General features: G+C 41.1%; 1 protein-coding gene across 6 annotated transcripts in view; it reads left to right on the forward strand.

Annotated features, from left to right (window-relative positions):
- Window positions 1-3,878: 3,878 nt before the first annotated feature.
- Window positions 3,879-23,927, forward strand: part of LOC115556606 (ubiquitin-associated protein 2) — a 77,363-nt gene continuing 57,314 nt past the window's right edge. For all 6 annotated transcript variants that reach the window (XM_030373731.1, XM_030373733.1, XM_030373736.1 and 3 more), the window contains exons 1-12: window positions 3,879-4,023; window positions 5,438-5,570; window positions 6,456-6,533; window positions 6,641-6,751; window positions 9,448-9,598; window positions 11,090-11,170; window positions 12,073-12,136; window positions 12,426-12,517; window positions 13,037-13,086; window positions 13,222-13,283; window positions 13,485-13,716; window positions 23,230-23,461. In XM_030373731.1, coding sequence (XP_030229591.1) covers window positions 5,481-5,570; window positions 6,456-6,533; window positions 6,641-6,751; window positions 9,448-9,598; window positions 11,090-11,170; window positions 12,073-12,136; window positions 12,426-12,517; window positions 13,037-13,086; window positions 13,222-13,283; window positions 13,485-13,716; window positions 23,230-23,461 — 1,243 coding nt within the window. In that variant the 5' untranslated portion in view covers window positions 3,879-4,023; window positions 5,438-5,480. The remainder of the gene's footprint in view (window positions 4,024-5,437; window positions 5,571-6,455; window positions 6,534-6,640; window positions 6,752-9,447; window positions 9,599-11,089; window positions 11,171-12,072; window positions 12,137-12,425; window positions 12,518-13,036; window positions 13,087-13,221; window positions 13,284-13,484; window positions 13,717-23,229; window positions 23,462-23,927) is intronic.

The following is a 23,927-nucleotide window of genomic DNA, read 5'->3' on the forward strand; positions in this document are numbered from 1 at the left end:
GCGACGGGTGACATCGGTGTGTTAGCGTATCGTCGCTCTCGCTCTGTGTGTGTGTGTGTGTGTGTGCGAGAATGACAGGGAGAACGAGTGCTATGCGGAGATGAATGGACGGAAAGATTTTTAGATTTCCAAATTGCGTTATAAAAAAATAAATAATAATAATAATATTAAAGGGACTCTCACCTTTGTTGCATTTGAGAATTACAGCACATTCAAATCATCCCGCCTTCCTCCAATGCCCCACCCCCTAAGCGTTATTTTTTAGAGTAGGCCTACAAAACTAAGCGTTATTTTTTAGAGTACTGTAACGACCTCGCTGGTGACATAATGATGTCGAGTCATTAGTAGTTGAAGGTCGTTTTAATGAACCAAAACCAGGTCACTGAAACCCGTAACATTGTAACCAACGGCAGAAAACCGACACAAAACAAACCCCGGTTACCCCGGCAACCCCCAACACGGTCTCACTCGCGTGCAGGCCCCCACCCTCCTGTTCTTCCAAGGCCCTCCCCCAGCTGACCTAATGATTCGCCCCCACGCTGATTGACAAGAAGAACATTACAATACATGCACATAGAACAACTGGTATAGCGGACAACGAAATATAATGTAACACATAACACACAAACTATTTAACTGTCCCAGGGTCGCTACAGTACAAAAGTTCTAGACTCCCATGGGTTATGTTTAGACTCCCATGGGTTATGTTTAGACTCCCAGGGGTCATAATATCTACCAGGGGTCTAGTAAACAAGAAATTTAGCAGGTGGCTCACTGTAATTTTATGGGCTTCGTGTGATACCGTTTTGAGGCCCCATGTTGAAGGACAGTGGTCCCACTGAGTATAAGAAATGTGTATGAGCATTACAAACAGAGTAGCGGGACAACGTAGCGTCTGAGGCCGAAATTGGTCCCCTAATCGGACTGAATGGTGCGGTTGGGTGCCAACGGTCTGGAGGTCTTCCTGTAGCTCCAAAGTAGCGGGACAACTTTGCGTCTGAGTCCGAAACGGGTCCCGTAATCGGACTGAGTGGTGCGGTTGGGTGCCAACGGTCTGGAGGTCTTCCTGTAGCTCCAGAGTAGCGGGACAACGTCGCGTCTGAGTCCGAAATGGGTCCCGTAATCGGACTGAGTGGTGCGGTTGGGTGCCAACGGTCTGGAGGTCTTCCCGGAGCTCCAGAGTAGCGGGACAACTTTGCGTCTGAGTCCGAAACGGGTCCCCTTGTCGGACTGAATGGTGCAGTTGGTGGCCAACAGTCTGGAGGTCTTCCTGAGGCTCCAGAGGAGGGTAACTCTGTGAGTCTGAGTCCGAGATGAGTCCCCTAATCGGACTGAATGGTGCAGTTTCAGTACGCCGTGGACCACTTTGGTCTGCCATCGTCAGTCGCTACGGTCGCTACTCGCTACTGTCTGCCGTGGAATCAAAACAAACCCTCTAGTTGAGGACGCGCCTTGATGACGCGGGCCCGAATGCGCCACAGGAAGCAGACGGAAAACCTTATATATCCATGCAGCAAACAGACAGGTCTGTCGGCCAATAAGGTCATTCGGTCCGAAGAATTTTATTGGTTGAAGTTTTCACTAAATATTATGAGAGTAAAATAATTGTTTGTTTTTACTCCTGGTTGGTCTGTCTTGCATATTAGAGTGTTATTACCTTATTAATACCAATTTAACCTTATCCAAAAAAAGTGTAAAAATGCAACAAAGGTAAGAGTCCCTTTTAATTAATAAAAAAAAAAGAAAAAAAAAGACAATCAATTCGTGGCGCTCAATGTTGATTCTGTGGCGCCGCGCCACACAATGGTCTATGTATGGGAAACACTGGTGTGTCTCTGATGTGCAAATCACTCTGAGTCATTGTTTTCAACTTTTTTCCCAGTTTCCCAGCGTCACCTCTAAGTGTCGCCTAAGGAACAATAGCTGTAGAAACGTGCGTACGACAGCTCTGGAGCTGGCGTGGGGACCGCACATTTTTACGGTCATTTCACGTTTTGTACATCTGAACGTGAGCGTGGAAAAGGACGTACGCCACGTTTTTGTGCGTACGCAACCTTAGTACATGAGGCCCCAGGGGTCTCATTTATAACCGTTGCGTACGCACAAAACGGGGCTGAAATTGGCGTACGTGACTTTCCACGCCAAGGTTGTGATCTATAAAAAACCAACTTGACAGGAAAATGTGCGCAGCCCTAAGCAAACTCTGACCCATGCGTACGCATGGTTTGGAGGAAAAGGAGATTGGCGACACAGATGGTGTAGTGGTGAACTGAAATCAGACCGAAGAATTGTAGAGTGAGAAGAACGATTATGTTTTATCATCGCCCTTCATAAATTTAATTTCAACCCGTATCAAAATCCTAATCAGAATAATTTAAGTCAACTGCGTTATTTCTCAGTTATTACTCCAGAAACATCTCCTTAGAATAGAAATAAAAAAAAATTCTCTATATTTAATCCCGTCACTCCATAGCCTACTGTCCACTGACGGCGCGACTGCATGGAATAAAGCATCTGTCCAACATGTGTCAATGACATAATATTTTTATGTGACACTGTAAACACATAATCAAATGTCAATTAAATCCCCAAGTGTGGAAAACCAAGCCAAACTCCTCATCACAAACGTTGTCCGTTACTCTTGATGCTTTTCATGACAAATCACTCATTAAAAAGGGGTTATGTTCAAGAACATTTTACGTGGGTGATTACAAACTGATTATCCAAGGTGTTCTCGGTCAGTCACTGCATTGACGGCCTCGCAAACACACTCCCACTCACTTCTCTTTTGTTTTGCATTTATCCCTGTTGACAGGGTTCCAATACGACGCTGAAGTTGGCATCCGAGTCGCAGCATCCGATTCAGCAGCTGGTCCACTTTAAATCGGTCCTGATTGAAAACCACTACACCTAGACTCTTCAAATCTGGACTAAATTATCACAGTGAGGCTATACATTATAATAAACATAGTTACAGATTTGTGAAACCTTTTTTCTATTTGTGAAAATGCAATACAGGCTCATTTTAATGCTTTTTAGGGGTCCAGACTGCATTAGAACGGGTCCTGATTGAAAACCACTACACCTAGACTCTTCAAATCTAGACTAAATTATCACAGTGAGGCTATACATTATGTAAAACATAGTTTCAGATTTGTGAAACCTTTACCCTATTTGTGAAAATGCAATAAAGGCACATTTTAATGCTTTTTAGGGGTCCAGACCGCATTAGAACTGATCCTGATTAAAAGCCACTACACCTAGACTCTTCAAATCTGGACTAAATTATCACAGTGAGGCTATACATTATGTAAAACAGTTTCAGATTTGTGAAACCTTTAACCTATTTGTGAAAATGCAATGCGGTCTGGACCCCTAAAAAACATTCAAATAAGCCTGTATTGCATTTTCACAAATAGGGTAAAGGTTTCACAAATATGAAACTATGTTTTACATAATGTATAGCCTCACTGTGATAATGTAGTCCAGATTTGAAGAGTCTAGGTGTAGTGGTTTTCAATCAGGACCGATTTGAAGATTCTAAGTGGTTTTCAAGCCGAATCGGATGCTGCGAATCGGATGCCAACTTCAGCGTCGTGGTTCCAATAGCATATGCTTGCGCATTTCTACCTCGTGGAGCAAAATCTCGAGCTCAGACTCCGTGAAGTTTCGTTTTTTGCCTCTGTTCATGGTGCCAGGTGATCGGATTAAGTCCACGCAACCTTAGTACATGAGGCCCCAGGTCTGTCCTAGAATATCCGGGAAATAGACAGATTTGAAATGTTTACGCTCGTGCACGGGGCAGCGCCAAATCGCCTGTTCTGCTAGACGGGTTTTGATTGGCCCGACCACTCTCTCGACGACCTGTCCTGCTATACGGGTGCCGATTGGCCCGTCCGCTCTCTTGACGAGCTGTCCTGCTAGACGGGTTCTGAATGGCTCTTCCGCTCTCTCGACGTTAAACAACGGCGCGGTTGGTCACGTGACGGCATCTGCTGCTGGCTGAGCGAAGCGTGTTAGCAGGTATGAACATATACTATTTTAAACGATAATATATCGGCCTTTTATTAACGTGAACGATAACTTCTTTGATACATTTTAAATATGAAAAATAAAACTAACTGTTTTGTTATTGGTGCATCTTAAGTTTCCATACGTTTTTGTAGAGTTTCCTAGCTAGCCATGGTAGCTTAGCGGCGTATTGTCGAACGGCCCGCACACATGCACACACAGGGGAATGAGCTATCAACGTAGCACTGACAGGCCATCCGTTCCTTGATCACTTTCTTGTGAAACAGCTAAACACACGCAACAATCTTCGTAGCATAGATCAAATTGTAGTATAAACGGCGAGAGAAATTGTTTTTGAACGTGCTTATGTATTTTTAGGCGTTTCTGTACAGTTTTAACTATAATATTCAAACTAACGTTTGTAGGCTGTTGCTAACTTTAGCTAAAGACGTTAGCATTATATTAGCTACTGAGTCACACAAAGGAGTCCTCCTCCTTGTTTAATCTTAATTATTATGTTAAGGTTAATCGTCCGTTTAGTTGTCTGCTGTTTCCAGTTAGTAACTTGGTGGGGATTGTGATTATCCGCGGTTCATTAAAAAAGGTCAGTAGATAGTCTGTTTGTTATTTACTAGGCACAATGTTGAACAAAGACAAACAACTAGCCAACATGAAGCTAACATAAGCCTGCTAGTAATGGTCGTCTGTCGGACCAACTAATGCGAATATATTCGCGTATCCCAGCAAGCTATTCTCGGGAGTTTGTAGTGGGTAAACTTTGTTGGCAAGCGAAGCTCAACAAAGTCTGTTAAAGCTGAGGTAAATGTGGTCTATCTAGTTTTAGATAACACTTTGGTTATTTGACTTCCCACAGGCAGTAATTCGCTATCTGAAGTGTTTAACACCCAAAATATCCAACAATAACTTGGCGGTGATGTAATGTACATAAATACATTTGTGCCATAGTCGTGTGTACGTTTGCGTTGCCACGCTACGAACAACTGCGTCACACCTAGTGAGAGACACGCATTGACCAGTGTCTACCTCATTTGGCCCACAACAACATACACGTAAAGCTCAGTGGTTGATAAAGGTGCCCGTCGAAATATTTATCTGGGTCTTTTGGGGTGAACGTTTTCGTGTGTTTTACTGTGTGAGGGAGGGAAGGAGGGAGGTAAGAGGGTGTAAATAGACACCACATTGGCCCCTCTTGAATGTCTAAATTTAACCAGTGGTAGTGCGACAGATGGGTTTCTAGTCTTGCATGAAGCCGTCTTGTGTATTCTTAATGCAGTAAAGGCCTTCAGTCAGACATGTTACTAGTTCTTGGATAAAGTTAGAAAACGATATAATATAGCAGTGAATCGATTTTATATTGCATATCACTATTGGTAATTTTATATTTTCTGTCTTGTCTCCCTCCTAGATTTTTTCTATTTTGTACATACATTGTTCTGTATATACTGTATATGATGACTTCAGTGGTGAGCAGTCCTGCCCGGGCCACGCGGGAAAGAACACTGCCCACCAGCACACAAACCACACAGAAGCAAATCCAGGTGACTGAAAAGCGCATATCTGCACGTCTATGTCATTGTCTTTGGTAGGGCTGCTCGATTATGGAAAATAAATCATAATAACGATTATTTTGGTCAATATTGAAATCAGTTATTCAAACGATTATTTTTGAGTTTGATAACATGATGTATTTATTCAGCTCGTCTTTCCCAAAAAAACTAACTGAGAACTTTGCAATATCACAAAATGGTCAAAATAGAAAATGTCAAATCTAAAATAATGTACAGATATGTATCCAGCTGTTCTGAACTGTCTATAAAACATTTAATGAAAATTCGATAAATCGACCAGCCCTATTCTTTAGTGCAGTGGTTGAAAGTCAAAGCCCCTATTGTGAGTCTGTTAAAGATGGCTTTATTATGAACTTTTTTTCAAACAATTGACTAAGATAGGAAATGTAATCAAGCCTTGTGTGTAGAAAGGGTAGAAATAACTGTTATTGCATGCACAGCTGACTTTTCTGAATTTGAAGGCATTTTTGTTTTTGTTTCTGGTTATAACAGGGGGGCTGAAATAGGTTTTTTTATTTATTTCTTATTGCTTATGTTTATTTATTTATTTATTTATTTTTTCCACAATGTCTTGCTTTTTAAAAAATGTATGATGACTATATGCTCTGTAAGGTGACCTTGGGTGTCTTGAAAGGCGCCTCTAAATTAAATGTATTATTATTATTATTATTATTATAAATAGTCTGCGCTATCTCCAAAAGCATAGTTCTGTATTAATTTTTTACTACCGATTCAGTATATGCAACTGGTTGGTTATTAATACTGCCTTTATTTAATTGATGTGAATGCAATGCGTGTATATATTCTTGCATAAATATCCCCACTTTAATAATCAGTAAACACTTTTATTTCTAGGCTACGGCAGATCAGATTCGTCTAGCCCAGGTAACCTTTGAAAAGAAGGATGCAGACTTTGAGGACAAGGTCAAACAGGTAATTGGGTTTAAAAAAAATATTTTTTAGTTTTGACGTATTTGGTACTACTTGAAAGTACCTGTTCAATTACGCTTTTGTTGACTTTGCATTGACTTGTACAACAGCTGAGTGAAGTGAGTGGGAAGACCCAAGATGAGTGTGGGATAGCCCTCCACGACTGCAATGACGATGTCAACAGAGCCATCAACTTCCTCCTGGAGAGCCCCTCAGACACAGTAAGAGGCCCAAATCTACACATATACACATGCGTTTGTTTGGTACCTACCAACATATTTTCCAACATGCCTACCCAAGCTCATTATTTTATGAGGCTGCAATTCTTTCTACTGAATTCTTATTCTTACGGTGTGGCGTTCTTTTTCAGGTTCTAGAAATTATGGGAAATATAAGCTATTCATAGTACCAAGTATTTAGGTGAGTGCTGCATTCAGCGCTCAACTATTGTTCTTTCTTTCTTTCTTTCTTTCTTTCTTTCTTTCTTTCTTTCTTTCTTTCTTTCTTTCTTTCTTTCTTTCTTTCTTTCTTTCTTTCTTATTCTCTACAAACTTTGGGAACTATCTCCTTCCTAAATTTTTCACCTAAAGACTCCAATTGAATTGTAAAATATTCAGAATAGCTTAGAATCGCACAGATTTTTAAAATATTTTATACTTTTTAAGATATTCTACTTTTCAAATCAGTCAAAGGGATGACGGCAGAGCCGTCCTCTGGTACTTCAACTGTTTAAGACGTAACTAAATCAATTTTTACCTTCGTTCAAACCATTTAACAAATCTACACATGTATCTTCAATAATATCCAAACGGAATTTCCATATCATTTAAACTTTATTCAGAATCACAGTTTTAGTTCATACCGGCTTTGTTTTCAGTTGGTCTCATTGATTTGCGTTGACGCTGGAGCGTGATGACGTTCAGCAGTGTTGACAGATTGGGCGGTTTCTCCCGCCAGATTGGGCTACTTTTAATCACGCACCGGCTCGCTATTCTCTCACACACACACCCCCCCCCCCAGCAGTGCGGGGCGATACATTTGACCTTTCAGATTCTTCTATTCATTTTACATTTCTCCATTTTTAGCAATGCGCTTCATGCAGCTGTCACTTTATTTGTTTCCAACCATTTACATTTCTTTAATGGTGTGCATCTTTACATTGTTTACTCCATTTAGACTTTTTTACTTTTGTTCGAATCTCTTCACTGGATTTAAGTCTTAATCTTATGTGGCTTTATTAAAAAATATTTTCAAACTCAATTTGTACTACAGCACTCACCGCATTTTCTGCAGGAAATGCATTTTCTAGTTTTATTTGTTCTCATGATGAAACGTTAAACGTTATGTTTGACTGTCATGAGTCCTTGGATGATCTCCTCAATTACCGTATTTTCCGCACTATAAGGCGCACTTAAAAGCCTTTAATTGAATTTTATTTTCTCCTTATAATCCGGAGCGCCTTATATATGGCGATCACATGAACACTTAGGCCCCGTCCACACAGAGCCGAAACGGGCGAAAACGCTCCGATTTCGATTTATGCGGTTCAGGGATATCTCCGTAAAGACGGGGTAATTTCTAAACCGCATCGAGCTGTAGAAACGCTGTAGTAAATATTCAAGGTGCTGGTTCTCCACAGAAAAAAGAGGAGCGAATCAAGCCTGCACGCTGTATACAAACATTCAGTCACGAGGAGATTCAACCTTTTAAATTGAGCATAAATACTTTTTAATGTACGGTTAGTAATTACATTTATCAAGGGGCTTTATTTAAAGCTGCAAAAAGAATACAAATAAAATATTCAATAAAAAATTCAACGCAACTCTGACGTCCCCCAGCTGGTGGGGGGCTAATGCCATAATCGTTTGCGTTTCAACACGAATCCTAACACGAAACCGCATAAGTCTGGATAGATTTGAAACCACCTCCGAGGGTGGTTTCAGAAACGTGCGGTTTCGGACACCGGATTCGCCTGCTCCGTCTGGACGGTCGGCTGATACGTACAAGACTTATGCGGTTTCACCAAAAAATCGGCTTCGTGGGGACGGGGCCTTAGAAGGGGAACACGCGTTCACCAAGTCGGGGAGACGGCGCCGGGCGACTTACGCCACTATTTGACAATCGATCGTGGATGCCTGGCCTGGGCTGATATATCAGTCTCAACTGTGGTCCGAGCTTTCACGAAGGCAGGAATAATCACTGAACTGCCAGGCAACAGAAGCGACACTGACTCGGATAATGACGAGAGGGAGCCAGGCATGTTGGATGCCCGGCTCGTACGCGACTACTCGTACTCGCCCAACTGTTCAATTCGGACACTGAAGAAGAAGAATTCGAGGGATTCGTGGATGGGGAATGAACTGAAAAAGTGAGCTTTACGTGTTATACGTAAATGAACAATGTTGAGTTATGCACTAACGTTTGAATTAGCGGTATCAGACTGTTTCTTTTACTTGTTTACAACTGAACAAGGCTGGGAGATATTGTTAATATGCACATTAACGTTTGAACATCGTTACCATGGGAGTGAACGGAGTTGTCGGAACGCTTAATAAAGTTTGACTTTATCTGACTGTTTTGTTGACATTCCCTTTAGCACAGCTCGGTCTAGTCGATACATAACGCAACCCCAGTCAAAGGTTTGACTGCAGTATCTTCTATTCTATGTGCCTTATAATCCGGTGCGCCCTATCGATGATAAAGTTCTAAAATAGGCCATTCATTGAAGGTGCGCCTTATAGTGCGGAAATTACGGTACATATGCAGATATTTCATCCATCCATCCATTTTAGGCGCTTGGGGTCCCACACAACCAACCAGGGTATCTAGGATATTATAAATTATTTCACTGAGAAAGCATGGCTGCATTCATGTGTGTGTGTGTGTGTGTGTGTGTGTGTGTGTGTGTGTGTGTCAGACCTCCTGGGAGACGGTGGGGAAGAGGCGTAGTGTGGGGAAGGAGGCAGGGCCCTCTGAGATCAAGGAGAGGAGGGGAGGAGAGCGGGAGGCCAGCCGTGTTCGTGGTGGAGCCAACAGGAGGGGCCGGGGCATCAGCAGAGGACGTGACGGTAATTACGCTGGGAGGGCTGGTGTCTCCAAAGGTTTCCTGGATAAACATTAATTATTGAGAGATGTTTTGCGTTGAAATGCAAAGCTGACGAGGAGTGAAAGAGCGTTTCTATATTTGGCATATTAATATTCTTTAAGAAAAGTTTTTTGCCTTTACAATTGTCTATATTTTAGACTGATGTACTTCCACAATGTTAACACAAGTAATTATTGATAAACTAACATCGTGGAAATTGTGTATTTGAAATTAATGTTTTGAATTTTTTTTTGACGTTAAACTTTTTCAACTTTTTTCAACTCATACTTGTGCTTTTTGCTGCAGTTGCACAAAATATTACAATATAAGTGTCCTTTATTAGTTTCAAACATTATAACATGACTCGGTTAAATAAGTTAAGTACAGTCATAAGTTTACGTTACTTTGCCGTTGAGCACTACATTTAATCAATGTCAGCGATTGCCCTCTTTAGGCATTATGTCTTTAAGCCATGTACATTTACGGTATTGGCCAGAAGCAGCTCTATGTGACTGTTTTCCCCACACAAGCTTGTACATTATACATGCTATGTAAACAATGATTAACAATATTAAGAACCTTTATCGTTAACGACGGCTCTTAGGGAATTATCTACGCTACAGAAATATCATTTTATGAACAAAGGAATCAGTCTCACAGTTGGAAACGACGTCTGTATGGAGATGTGCATCAGTCGCAACACATTCAATTATTGTATTTTGATTTGTGGAGGTATTTAAAAAAATATTAATAATTAGAGTTATATTAATCAAGCAGTTGAGAACGGTCAGATTAATCTGGTTTTAAAAGCATTGAAGGCATTTAAATGGACATGGAGGTGATTTCAAGCACATATCTCAACACTGATCTGTGGAATTACCAATACTGAACCTCTGAACTTAATACAAACCTGTCCAGTCTAAAATGTAGTCTCAAAAGCCTTACTTATGATCTATTTTAGTCGATACTTGGTGCAGATGCTGACGCATGCTTTACATGGCCTGCCTGCACATGTGCATTCAGACCAGCCCTCCTTTCCAGTTAATTGTTTACTTGCGTCCATTTTTTGTAGAACATTGTTCTTCATGGTTAAGGAAGGGTTAACCAGTGTCATTATGGTCAGAGTTTTGGGACCATTTACAAAAAAAGTAAAAAGATAAATAAATAAAAAAGCATGGAAGCTTTGAATTGTATTCATATTTGCAAGTTTTCATCCCTTGTAGCTCTGTTAGGAAATGCAACTCTCCTAGCAAGGCCTTGTGTCTGTACAGTATGTGTGCGTTACATAGTGTTGAATCGTTATTGGATGCTGAAGACTCATTTGGTTCCCCATGGTTATATTTAACACTAAATAAGTCATTTAATTAAATTGACCATTGCGTTTTAAGTGGCAAGGTTGCTCATAAACACGCCTTTTTTTTCAAATGTATGTGATTTTGCGCTTTCTCTAATATATTTCTTTGTGTGGTTTCAGGTCGGTCAGAGGAGAACGGCTTTGAGGTGGTGGCTCCTGGGGAGAGAGAGGGCGAACGTGGTCGTAGGGGGCGCGGCAGAGGTGAGACTCCATGCTGAAACATGCAACTGGATTCATGTAAATTATGGCACCCAATGCACTCCTGACCATCCATGGAAGGAGGAATCCCCTACTATAATGCGTTCCTTCTCAAGATTTCTTCCTTGCTGATTTAAGGGAGTTAAACCCCCCCTTTGGGTAAAGGGGGGGGTTTAATAAATATTTGGCCTGTTAAGCCCTTTCAGACTAATGGTAATTAAGGGCTATACAATTTAAATGAATTGTATGAATCCCTTGTTTATTCATATCTTTGGGAGAGACTGAATATTGAACAGATTCAAGCCAATGTATTGCTAAGCAATCCTGCAGTTGGAGTGAAATACTAGAGTCCGGTTAGATGTACAGGGGTTACACCAGTCTGTTGGCGATTTATTTGTACTATGAGAAATCATCTTCCAGAAATACTAATTAGCTTTTATTTATGTATTGTACTATACGTTAATGCAGTCTACTAATGTATATTTAACATTTGTAAAAGGTGTGGTCCCCTGCCCCAGCTGACCACTTATTGGTGAGAAAACTGGAACATGTGTGGGCTGCTGCAGCTGCCTTTGATGCAATTGGCCCCAAAGGAGGGTCCAGAGTATTAAAGGAAAATGCAGTAGAACCAGAGCAATGTCGACCATTATGATCAGGCGTGGACGGTTAAGCCAGAGTCATGGATATGGTTGGCAAACGGATAAATTTGTGTCTAACCGACTTGGATTGTGTATGAGACGCCCTTTGTTGGCCTTGTATTCTACTATGCTGGGTAAACACTGGAGGATAATCAACCCCATTTCCCCCTTCCGTCAGTATCACTTTGTTGGACCCTAACCCTATTTCCCTCCTACATTAACCCATATGTCCTCAATTCAAAGTGCTTGGTTTGTGAATCATCTCAGGAGTCGGAGTGCGTGGTAGAGGCAGAGGCGCTGTCGGCTACAGGTTCTCGTCCCAGGGAATGGGGTGAGCATCTCTTAATGAACTGCATACTGTACAGGCACTGTTGGTTATAGATTCTTGTCCCAGGGATTGGGGTGAGCATCTCTTTATTGAATTGCGTAATGGGAAAGGAGGTGATGTCATTTTCAAGCACATATCTGAATTGTTCTGTGGAATTACCATTACTGAACCTCTTAACTAAATAAATCACTAAGCTGATGCAGTGGGAATGCAAACTTCATACCTGAATTACTTTCCCCATCCATGCATCCCACGTTTCATGTATCCTTCCTTCCCATTGTGTCCTCTGCAGGACCTTCAACCCGGCGGACTACACGGCTAATTCTGGGGGTGTTCGCAAGGAAACGTGGGACACTGACGGCAACGACGGTGCTGAGGGAACTGGTAAGATAACTACGGCTACAGCAATATCATTTTATGAACGAATGAATCTCACAGTTGGAAAATATGTTGTCTGTATGGTGATGTGCATCACACAACAATTAAAAATTATTGTGTATTATTGAGTTGTTTAGAAATGTAATTAATAATTAAAGTAATTAATCAAGCAGTTGAGAACTGTGAGATTAGTCTGGTTTTAGAAAGTATTGAAATGTATTTTAATGGACAAGGAGGTGATGATGTCTTTTTCAAGCACATATCTGAACACTGATCTGTGGAACTACCATTACTGAACCTCTGAACTAAATAAAATTCCTGTCCTGTCTAATCTGAAGATAAGCCTTTTTTCAAAGCTAATTTTTTTGGAATGGGAATATCTCTCAAACTAACGCTTCTACGGAGAGTGTGATTGACCGGCTTGGGTTTGAACGGTGGTTGCCTTTAGACCTCCTGCTGAATGACTAGAAAAAAATAGTTTTATGCCTTTATGAACTAACCAAGGTTAACTTCGATTTACTCTAGCTTGGAGAGGAACTCTGGAAGACTGGGCTTCAGAAGACTGGAACGAAGATGTAATGCACAATGATACTATCATGCATAAACATATGCTATCTTTTTCCTCTTATCTTTGTGCCCATGCTATTGTGTTATGATTTATTTACTGTACAGGGTTTTGACATGTGTTTTAATGACTCACTCTTTATCAGTTGTCTGAGACCAAAGTGTTCACAGCGTCCTCCGCTCCAGAAAACATCACCCCTGGACACGGGTAAGAGGAATTCATGTTAATCAACCCAAAAATATGTTGTGTTTGAGTGAAAATGACAAACTAATAGTCTAGGAGTCTTCTGTCATGCAGCATGGCTTAAGATGCACACACCATTTAAGGTGTAGTCCACGCATGTGAACAGTAGATGGGATAAAACGAGTTTGTGTGGCGTTGCCATTCAAGGCTTTGTTGGCTCCGCAGCGTGGACCTCTCCAGCCTGATGGCCAAGACGGGAGTGGCGGGAGCCTCCGTGGAGTCTGACCTGGGGGCTATGGTGGACGCGCCCGTCGACGGTTTGGGCCAAAGCCTGGTGTTCACCAATTCCCACCACAACGGACGCACTGCTACACACAGCTACGCTCACGCCGCCGCCAACAGTAGCAGCTACGCCCACGCTGCCTCTGCCAACACCTCCTATGCACATGCTTCTCTGGTGAGTATAGGCATTCTTGGTTTCACTGGCAAAGCCCCTTGCAAAAACATATCTCCATGAATCCAAGCCACGAAGAAATAAGCAGGCATTGGTATCGTGATTTTAACTACTGAAAAGGGTTAGAAAAAAAAGACAAATTGAGGACACTTCATTATTTCTAATATCAAAGCTGCAAACTTGTCGCTTTTCGGCGACAATCGCCGTTTTCTTGGTCAATTTGGTCATTCACGTGTATCGTGTAGAACCGGAGAGTTTTGTTTTGGGGGGGGGGGTCCAGAATTGCGAAAAATTATTGGGTCATTCTTATAATTGACATTTCTCTGGGCCAATCGGAATCTCAGCACTTGCTTCAGAATCTTTCTTATAATTGACATTTCTCTGGGCCAATCGGAATCTTGAAGCACACGGCGCCAACTGAGCTCGCCATTGGATGAGACGGTCGCCTGGCTACCGCGCATGCGCATCCGCATGCGCATGCATGCGGCCAAACAACGGAAGAGAGCTTGCGAAACACTCGTCCAGAGGGGTGTTCCACGAACGGAGGTTTAACAAACACTGAGTTAACGCTGAACTCTAGGTTGATTTACCCTGTTCCGACTCACCCAGAGTTTTCGGTTCCACAGCAGCGGTTATGCATTAGTTCAATCAACTCGGGGTTGGTTAACACAGGGTTGTGCGCGTCCACGCCAAACCTAAAAAGACGTGATGTATCGATCATGGAAACCCTGATCGAAATGGCGAAACAGGCCGCTTATTTCCATGAAATGGAACTTCAGGTTCTCCTGGAGAGCTATGACGAGGAGAAGGACATTATCACAAGAAAAGGGAACGCTAAAGCCTCTGCAACCTGGAGAACCAAAGCCTGACAGCGGATCGCTGACCGCGTAAATGCGTTAGTTACACGTCAAAAGCATGATCCTTAATATTTGAGCCATGAATATATAAATATCCCAGTTAAGCATTCTTAAAGATCCTACCACACAACCCCTTTCTTCTAAGAAAATATGTACTCCGATGGCTTCCAAGCGGTCAGCGGATCAAGTATAAAAATGAAGTATAAAAAACATACAAACTGGTAAGCTTTTCCCACCATCGTATTGGTATGAATTTAAATAACATTTCTTTAAGCCAATCGTGAAAAGGCCGACAGTCGGCAGACTTGATCTGGCCCTCAAATTGTCTTGACCCCGGTGGAGGAGCTGTTAATAAAGATAAATTCAGGGCGCCCTGGCATGGAGAGGGTACCTGGAGGTACCTACCTCCTCAGAGAGTCCGGGGCCATGCCCCACTGGTTGAATGTAAGTTTTTGTGTTTTCTTGTATCTTAGATTTTTTTTGCCTTCGAAGTAACGCATGCAAACCATGTGCTTGCCACAGCGCATACTATTCCAAATGTTTATTTTTTTGGTAACTGGGTAGAAAACCTTAAAGTGACAATTCATCAACTTCACAGATCAAGATGGATTAGTGCGTGTAACGATCAAACATTCTCCAGTGGATGCAAGTCCGTTAGGACTATTTTATACTTCGTGTTGTAAGTGCCTCTCGGCATAGTTCTCAGGCGATATTGCTCTTTGTATGATAGGAGGCCGATACAAATCTTGGATGGGTCATCTGAAAGGACTGAGATGTGCTCAGCATCTCCAACATTATAGCCTAGATAAAACTACCATTTGCAAAAAACGGAGGGCTACGCAAATAGTCTGGAATGAACTGACATACCATGATCCTATTGGAACGGAAAACCTAGGGTTACAGCAAACCCTGGGTTAACTTACGTGGTTATGTGATAAAACCAGCTTTGTGGAACACCCCACAGGCTAAGAGACAAAAAAAAAAAAATGGTGACAGTTGTAAATAAAATATTTTTTATAAGCCTCAAGGATGTTTTGACATTGATTTTTGATAAAGTATATGCTGAGTTTTGTCAAGTCACGCTCAGACTAGTGTCATTTGTATATTACAATCAAAAAAATATCCCCCTGTGACACTGTCACCTTTTTTCCTCTGAGGAGTTTGCAGGTCTGTAATATGTAGCCTTCTAAAATTAATGCTACTTTTTAATAGATAAGGAGGTGATGATGTCATTTTCAAGCACATATCTGAACAATGATCTGTGGAATTATCAATACGGAAACTCTTAGGGATGTCCCGATCCTGATCGGATCGCGCCCGATACTGGGTGTATGTATGTATGTATGTATGTATGTATGTATGTATGTATGTATGTATGTATGTATGTATGTATGTATGTATGTATGTATGTATGTATGTATGTATGTATGTATGTATGTATGTATGTATGTATGTATGTATGTATGTATGTATGTATGTATGTATGTATGTATGTATGTATGTATGTATGTATGTATGTATGTATGTATGTATGTATGTATGTATGTATGTATGTATGTATGTATGTATGTATGTATGTATGTATGTATGTATGTATGTATGTATGTATGTATGTATGTATGTATGTATGTATGTATGTATGTATGTATGTATGTATGTATGTATGTTACAATTTCGCACGTTGAGCACACAGTGGTGTGACTCGTTTATTGAGTTTGAGAAACCAGGAAATCAAAACGTGCTGCAAGTAAACGAATCCCGCATCGGGCTCTGACGTCATGAGACGCTCGTAATCCTTAAAGGGACAGCGATCCCTGAACCACCAAGACAGTAAACGACATGCCTAACACAGTGGAAAGAACAACACATAACAAAATACTGTACGTGAATAATGTTACGCACACGCGCGCAAGTACAGGTCAGGTTCAACTTGCCCAAATTATAATCAGAATCGTGAACAGGCCTCTTTTTGCCAGGCACGCAGCCTGGTTTTGGGGGGGGCTCAGAAAAATCATCCTAGCTCAGACTGAAGCTGAATGTTAGCTTCCACACATGTTGTGTTTAAAAAATAACAAACTTCTCTTTGTTTACTTATTTATTGAGCGGTCACATCGTGCCATGAAGTGATTTCAGTCCATGACTTTAATGTCAGAGGTAGTAGCAAAGATATGTCTTTTTTAACTTTCACGTTTCTTGTAGCTCTCACTGAATAATCACAATCGCGTTTCTAGTAGTGTTGTCAGTCAAGATACTGGATTTTCTAACTGACACTATACCTAGAAAAATATCGATATTCTATGCCATTTTCGATATCAGGGGAAACGTTTTTTTCAGGAAAGAACATACCCAAAGTAAATAGAGTATATCTCCACAACTGCAAGGGCGATAATGTCATCTTTGTGCCAAAAGAAGGATTGTTGTGAAAGTGAACTATTCAATGGGGATGATACTTGGTTAAAGTGAATAAAGCCATGGAACACAGCATAAGTGGACGATAACATTTCCCCCTGAAATAATTATCAGTTGGTCGTTATCAGTTGGGAGCGATGTATTACTATGAGACACAAATAAAGGTAGATATCTTACCATTTTGACACTTGACACCTCTATTTAAAGTTCAGGGCAAATATATTCGAATGCACCAAGCCAAACACTCGCAAATAAACATATGGCCACTAGATTGCGCTGAAGAATATGTTTTCTGATTGAAGGCCATTTACCAATTTCCTAAGAATCCTTCTCTTATTCATTGATTGAAAACACCATGTTAAGTTGCAAAATTTGGCCCAGACACTGGGTTATCTGTTTATGGTGGTTAGTCGACCAGAATCAACTTTGTGGACAAAAATCACAAAGGTAAGTTGTTATTTGCGAGTTTTAGTCACAGAATGATATGGTTTGGACTGTTGAAATAAGTGGAGGCTCGGCTTTCATGTAATGTATAGTTTGAGGGTCCAACTTCGTGAAAAAGATCGCTATTGCTGTGCATGTGCACAGTTATGAAACCCAAAACCGTGTTCTTGCATATGACTTTCCTTGGTAATTTGCCTCAATCCAAAGTACTTCCAAACTGCACTACTCCATCACTACTCCATTTTCCTTCTACCTAAACCGTTCGCGGAGGCGCTGCACTGGCGATGCTAGCTTTGTTGGCTAACCTTTAGCTAACACCTTCGAATCACGGCCAGAGAACGCACAGCGAGTGACGAAGGCGGGGCTATATTCGCACTGAAGCAATGCGTGTCTGTTAACTCGCTTTCCGAGAGAAGAGAAGACAGCGCGCTGATCAATTGCAAGTACTTCTATTTTGTGTTTTGCGGGAAAAAACATTTCAATAAATAGCCTTTATATTAACATCCACCCAAAATCCACTTGCCCGTTTGGGCTACCAGAAATCAATCTCAACTTGCCAATATATGACTTTTGGTTGCCCCGGGCAAGCGTGCGTGTGTGTGTGGTTGACGCGAAACTATTTTCAAACACTTCCTTGTTCGGACCCATCACGTGACTGAACTAACCAATCAGAAGCTAGAATTAAGACTGAGGTAAACGTGAGGGAATCAGAGAGGCAGATTCAACAGAATATCCTGACTGTGTTAAATATGTATAATAATTGTGTGACATAAATATGTAAATGATTAACTGACTAAACATTGTAAGTACATTTCTAGAAAAATTAACTCCAATATAAATTATATTAATTTATTCTACAACTTTCAAATATTTAACTTCTAAACCTTACATTATTATGGATTATTCCACGGCTCTTCTCAATGCTGGCTGAACAAACCATCCCAAGGTCAGAGAATCCTCTACAATACTGGCAGGCACATGCTACACAGCGACCCGCACTGGCTGATAGCCACAAAGTTTCTTTGTGCACCTTGTACATCGGTGGACAGTGAGAGACTGTTTAGTGCAGTGCTAATGTCCTTGATGAGAAAAGGAACCGGTTGTCAGCCGAGATGGTGCAGATGTTGATTTTCATTAAACAAAACCTGCACTGAACTGAAGAAGTCAGTGCAGTAGATTAAGATGGAGGAAATAAGAAGCTCTATTACACTATTATTACCCACCCACATTGTAAAAAATAATAAGCTTACTTGAAAAAAAGGGTGGAAACTTGTTGCCTCAAATAAGTTAAGTAACCAAAACTTTACTTTATGTTATGTTTACAAGTAATGCTTATGTTATGTTGACGTGAGAGAATAAAAGCTTTTTAAAAAAAAAAAAAAGTCTTTCTCAATGTACAGGAAATTAAATGTTGTTTGTCAACACAAAAAGTGATATCGGAAATCGGAAAAGCGACATGAAAATATCGGGATCGGGAGCTAAAAAAATGAGATCGGGACATCTCTAGAACCTCTACACAAAAAAAAAAAAAAAAAAAGAAGGCTGATTTGCAAGCAAATATACAGTGCGATTCTTTCTGAGTTCTTTCGGCCGCTGTCATTCAGCGGCTTGGGTTTGAATTGTGGTTGAGAGCTTTGTAGAACCACCATACGGAAGGGGTGCTCGATTATGGGAAAAAAATCATAATCACGATTATTTTGGTCAATATTGAAATCACGAATATTCAGACGATTATTTTTGAGTTTGGAAGCCTGATGTATTCATTCAGTATGTCTCTCCCAAAAAAACACTGTTACCGAGACCTTTGAAATTTCGCCTTAAAAAATACACAAAATGGGAAAATGTTAAAATCTAAAATAATGCAGATATGTATCCAGCTGTTCTGCACTTTCTATAAAACTTTCAAAAAAAAAAAAGATTTCGATTATATTAGTTTTGTGATCGTTTGACGCTAAAATCAAAATCACGATCAAAATTTGATTAATCGCACAGCCCTATCGTACAGCAGTTAATTCTGGATAAAAAGGCAGATATGCTTATCTTCCTTCAAAAAGACTTAGGGCCGTTTTGCAGCTCCGCTACATGTACTATATCCCTTTTCCATGTTGGTGCCTATTGATAATGCAGTGTCATTATACAAATCCAGCCAATGTTAATGCCGGGTTTCGGTACCCTTGCTTGGAAATGCGTGTACGGACAACTTCCTATCGTCTCAAACTTCCCCATCACTTCAAACTTTAAGATGCCCTGAAACTAGGGCTGTGCGATATATCGAATATAATCGATCTATCTCCGAAATAGCTGTGTGAGATGCATAAAAGTATAGAGTATTTTACGGTCATCTGGGTTTTTTCATGCGGGAGCCGAGACTTGCCTTGGTTTCGTGTTTAAAACATTCTCCGGTTGCTTTCTCCCTCTCCCATACGCAGTAACGTGAGTGAGGGGTAAAAGAAAATACTTGTCACACACTCGCCAACCAATTTTTTTCCCAAAAAGGGTCCTATGTTCCCCTGTAGCCATACATACCGGGGAGCATAGGACCCTTTTTGGGAAAATCAACCAATCTTTAAAAATATTTAAACTTTGACGCGACATTCGCGTGATGACAGCCAATCGGCGTTCAACAGCGTGGCCACTGAGTGACTGACATGTGTAACGTAACGGCCAATCAGCGTTCAACCGGCCAACTCAGTGCAGCGCAGTCCGGGGTGAACTGCAGCATGGAGGAGAAAGTGATTGTTGCCGTTTGCGACTCCCGGAGCTCTTTATATAATGGTATATAATATAATATAATTGTATAATAATATCACGGCCAATAATACCATGGGAGCTCTCTTAGGGCTTGGGCTTCTCGGAATAGGTAAAGACAAAAGGTAAAGACATCCAATGGTATTTATCTCGGCCGGAATTTGGCAGTAATGGTGGAAAAAGTAACAGACCGGGGAACATAGAACCCTTATTTTTGGAAAAAGGGTCCTATGTTCCCCGGTCACATATCGGGGAACATAGGACCCTTTTTGGGAAAAGCGGGGAAAATAGGACCCTTTTTTAAAAAAAAGGGTCCTATGTTCCCCAGTCTCATACAAAGAGGGGAACATAGGACTCGGGGAACATAGGACCCGGGGAACATAGGACCCGGGGAACATAGACACGCTCCCTTTACAGCCAGCCGCCGACAGGTTGGATCATGGTTCATGCACGCCCACATCGAGCTTTAGTGTGAGCGACCACAGCTTGTATTTTGGTCATATCTTAACACTGGACTGTAGGCCTACATAAAAGTGTTGTACCTTCACTGTCTTTGGGTTAAAAAAACTCCTTAAACTCGGTATCCGTCTAGTAGTCCAACCGAAGACTGTCAGCTGCTGCTGCTGCAGACGTTGTGCATCAACAGTCATTCAAAGCAGCGGTAGTAATCACACAACCGGACGGTGTAGAAAGTCCCGTCTGTTAAAAATAGTAATGCAGTTTTTAAATCCATGTTAAAATTGGCAGGATATAGAGCTAGTTAGCTTAAAAAAAATAAACTGACCAATGGTCACAAACGGTGTCAAATGTGATTTGTTCAGGTCGGCTCAGTAATATGGTTGATGCAACAGAAAAAAAAAATAACAATTGAGATTTTGGTGAGAACTTGTTTTCCCAGTAATATAAAATAGATAGTAAAGATAGAATTATGACCTGTTTAATGTCCTATCTTGAACTATCATCATCTTATCAGCAATTAAAGCAATATTACAAGTTCTATTTCAAGGAGTCTCAAAAATGGTATCAATAGGTTTGACCGGTTAACCATGGACATCCCTTATATGCAAATTACTATGACGCGTTTCAGCGGCAAAACACTGACAGCCAATCGGAATGTAGACGCTCTTCGCTTGCGTGGATCCCAGGGAACACCGGCAGGCACTTTTGAATTGTACGTCATGAGCGACTTGAGCGACCAAAGTTAACAGAAATATTCGCAGCGAAACTCTATGAGCGACCAAAGCGTCTTTGACGCTCTTTCACTCTATGAGCGAAGAGCGTCTACATTCCGATTGGCTGTCAGTGTTTTGCCGCTGAAACGCGTCATAGTAATTTGCATAAAGTTCAACAGTTTTCAGCTTTTTTTGGACGCTCCATGTCCTAAAGCGTGAATCATCTCAGACTGGTTTCTTGAACATGATAATGAGTTCACTAGGGCTGCAACTAACGATTATTTTAATAATCGATTCTGGTGTGGACGTACAGTTACTGTTGCCTTTCTATCAGCTGGAACCATTCTGGCCATTCTCCTCTGACCTCTGGCATCAACAAGGCATTTGCGCCCACAGAACTGCCGCTCACTGGATATTTTCTCTTTTTCGGACCATTCTCTGTAAACCCTAGAGATGTTTATCCCAGTAGATCAGCAGTTTCTGAAATTCTCAGACCAGCCCATCTGGCACCAACAACGATGCCACGTTCAAAGTCACTTAAATCACCTTTCTTCCCCATTCTGATGCTCGGTTTGAACTGCAGCAGATCGTCTTGACCAAGTCTACATGCCTGAATGCATTTAGTTGCTGCCATGTGATTGGCTGATTAGAAATTTGCGTTAAAAAGCAGTTGGACAGGTGTACCTAATAAAGTGGCCGGTGAGTTTATATAGTACATATATATTGTATTTAAAGTTTTATACTTGTATTATACTATATACCTGACCTTTTTATTTTATTGTTCCCCTGCTTTGGCAATGAGTTATAACTGGTCAATTAAAAATGGCGCAACATTTTGAGGAGATAATCTGCGGGTTGGTGAGGTGTCGCATTCTACCTCCGCCTAGGCCTACACTTTTTGCACTTTTTTTTTTGCCGATTTCGGATGACACGAAGCAAAACCATCTCCTCTACAGATGCCATGTTTGCGATTGTCGATGCCGTTAATTTGTGACACGACAGTCACTGCCCTCTAGAGGATGTTTTGCGTAACATCCATAACAACGCTGAAACCGGACGGAGGTATGAAGTGTAGTCCCGCGTTTGGTAATCAGACGGATGAATTTCGTCTGAATCCGGAGGTATGAATCGGCCTTCAATTCAATCGACAAATGAAACATGGAAGCAGACGAACTGCTGGTTCCTGAAATTACTAAAAAGGGATCAGTGATCTGGCAGTCTTTTTTGATATCGAGAGGAAGACGTAAAGCAAAACACGCCAATGCTTGTAATGTCTGATCTGATGTCGTCATGTTTACCAGCTGCACGCTCCGTAACAGTTACACACAATCGGAATACAAGGTGCTCCCTCGTCTTATGCTACTTCTCTAGCTATAAGTTAGCCTCGGAAAACATTGTTGTTTTACCCTACTTCAAGCAATCATAAAGAGTTAACTGGGTTGGGTCTCTGTGGTTTGTTGGGGAGAGGAGTTATCTATCTGTTGACCCCGGCAAGGCGCTGGCCCCCCCCCTGAGCTGCTCAGTTTTATATTGCCCCTTTTTTGTAATTTTGAAGATTGTTTTTGCAGTTTGTGCTTTGTTTGAATATTTTTTTTGTCTTATTTCAACTCAATAGTGATTAATCACTAACATGAAAATATAAAATGCTTTGATGGAAACCAGCTGGGAGGTTAACCAAGAATGGTATATAGTCTGCAGGGATTGTAGTGAAAACAGTAAAGGGTAAAAGTGCGATTTCAAAATATCAATATATATCGTGAAATGGAGAAAATGTATCGGGATATTCATTTTTTCCCATATCGCACAGCCCTATCTGAGACTAGGAAAATGCATGTTTTGCAGTACTGCACATGTCCTTAGGGTTTTGTCTCTCGCTCCCGCTGCAGTCCTCTCTGCTTGGATCTGGATTTGGCTCTCTGAGCGCAGCCAAGCCTTCCTCTGATGTCAGGATACCAGAGCAACTTAACAGCCCAAGGCTTGGCCAGAGGACAAGCCAGAAGATGGTCAACCCTGGCAACGGCAGCTTTGTGAAAGAGGCATGTCCACACCATGGCCCCTCCCCCTCTATGGACGTTAAGGCCCAGAGAATGGACAACGGACCCCTTTCTGCACATCATTGTGAGTCCAACTCTGTCTTATTGTCAAACCTTCACTTCTAGTTTGACAAAAAAAGATTTAAATGTGTTTATTATATACATATATTTAATTGCAGACATAAGTAGGGCAGTATTAGCTTAAATTCATATCATAGTATTTTCCAATGTCCGGATGGTATTGGTATTATAATACGGTATACAAGAAAAATAAATAAATCACGTTTTAGTAGACTTTCTTAGTTATATTACATTAGTTAAAGGTAAAATATGTATATTAACCCTATGTATCCAGAAGGACTGAGTCATTGGACTTAGTATGAACCTGAAGTTTGTTTATTGTACAACGATGCAAACATTCAACATGAATAAAGTTAATATGGATTAAATCATATATCATGTACAATTTAAATATCATTTAAAGTACACCGGAGAATAAGAAAATGAAAGCACGACAGCCTCAAACTCAAACGACACAAAAAATCCTGTAG

This window comes from Gadus morhua, chromosome 13, assembly GCF_902167405.1.
Source record: "Gadus morhua chromosome 13, gadMor3.0, whole genome shotgun sequence".
In the NCBI taxonomy this organism is placed as follows: domain Eukaryota; kingdom Metazoa; phylum Chordata; class Actinopteri; order Gadiformes; family Gadidae; genus Gadus; species Gadus morhua.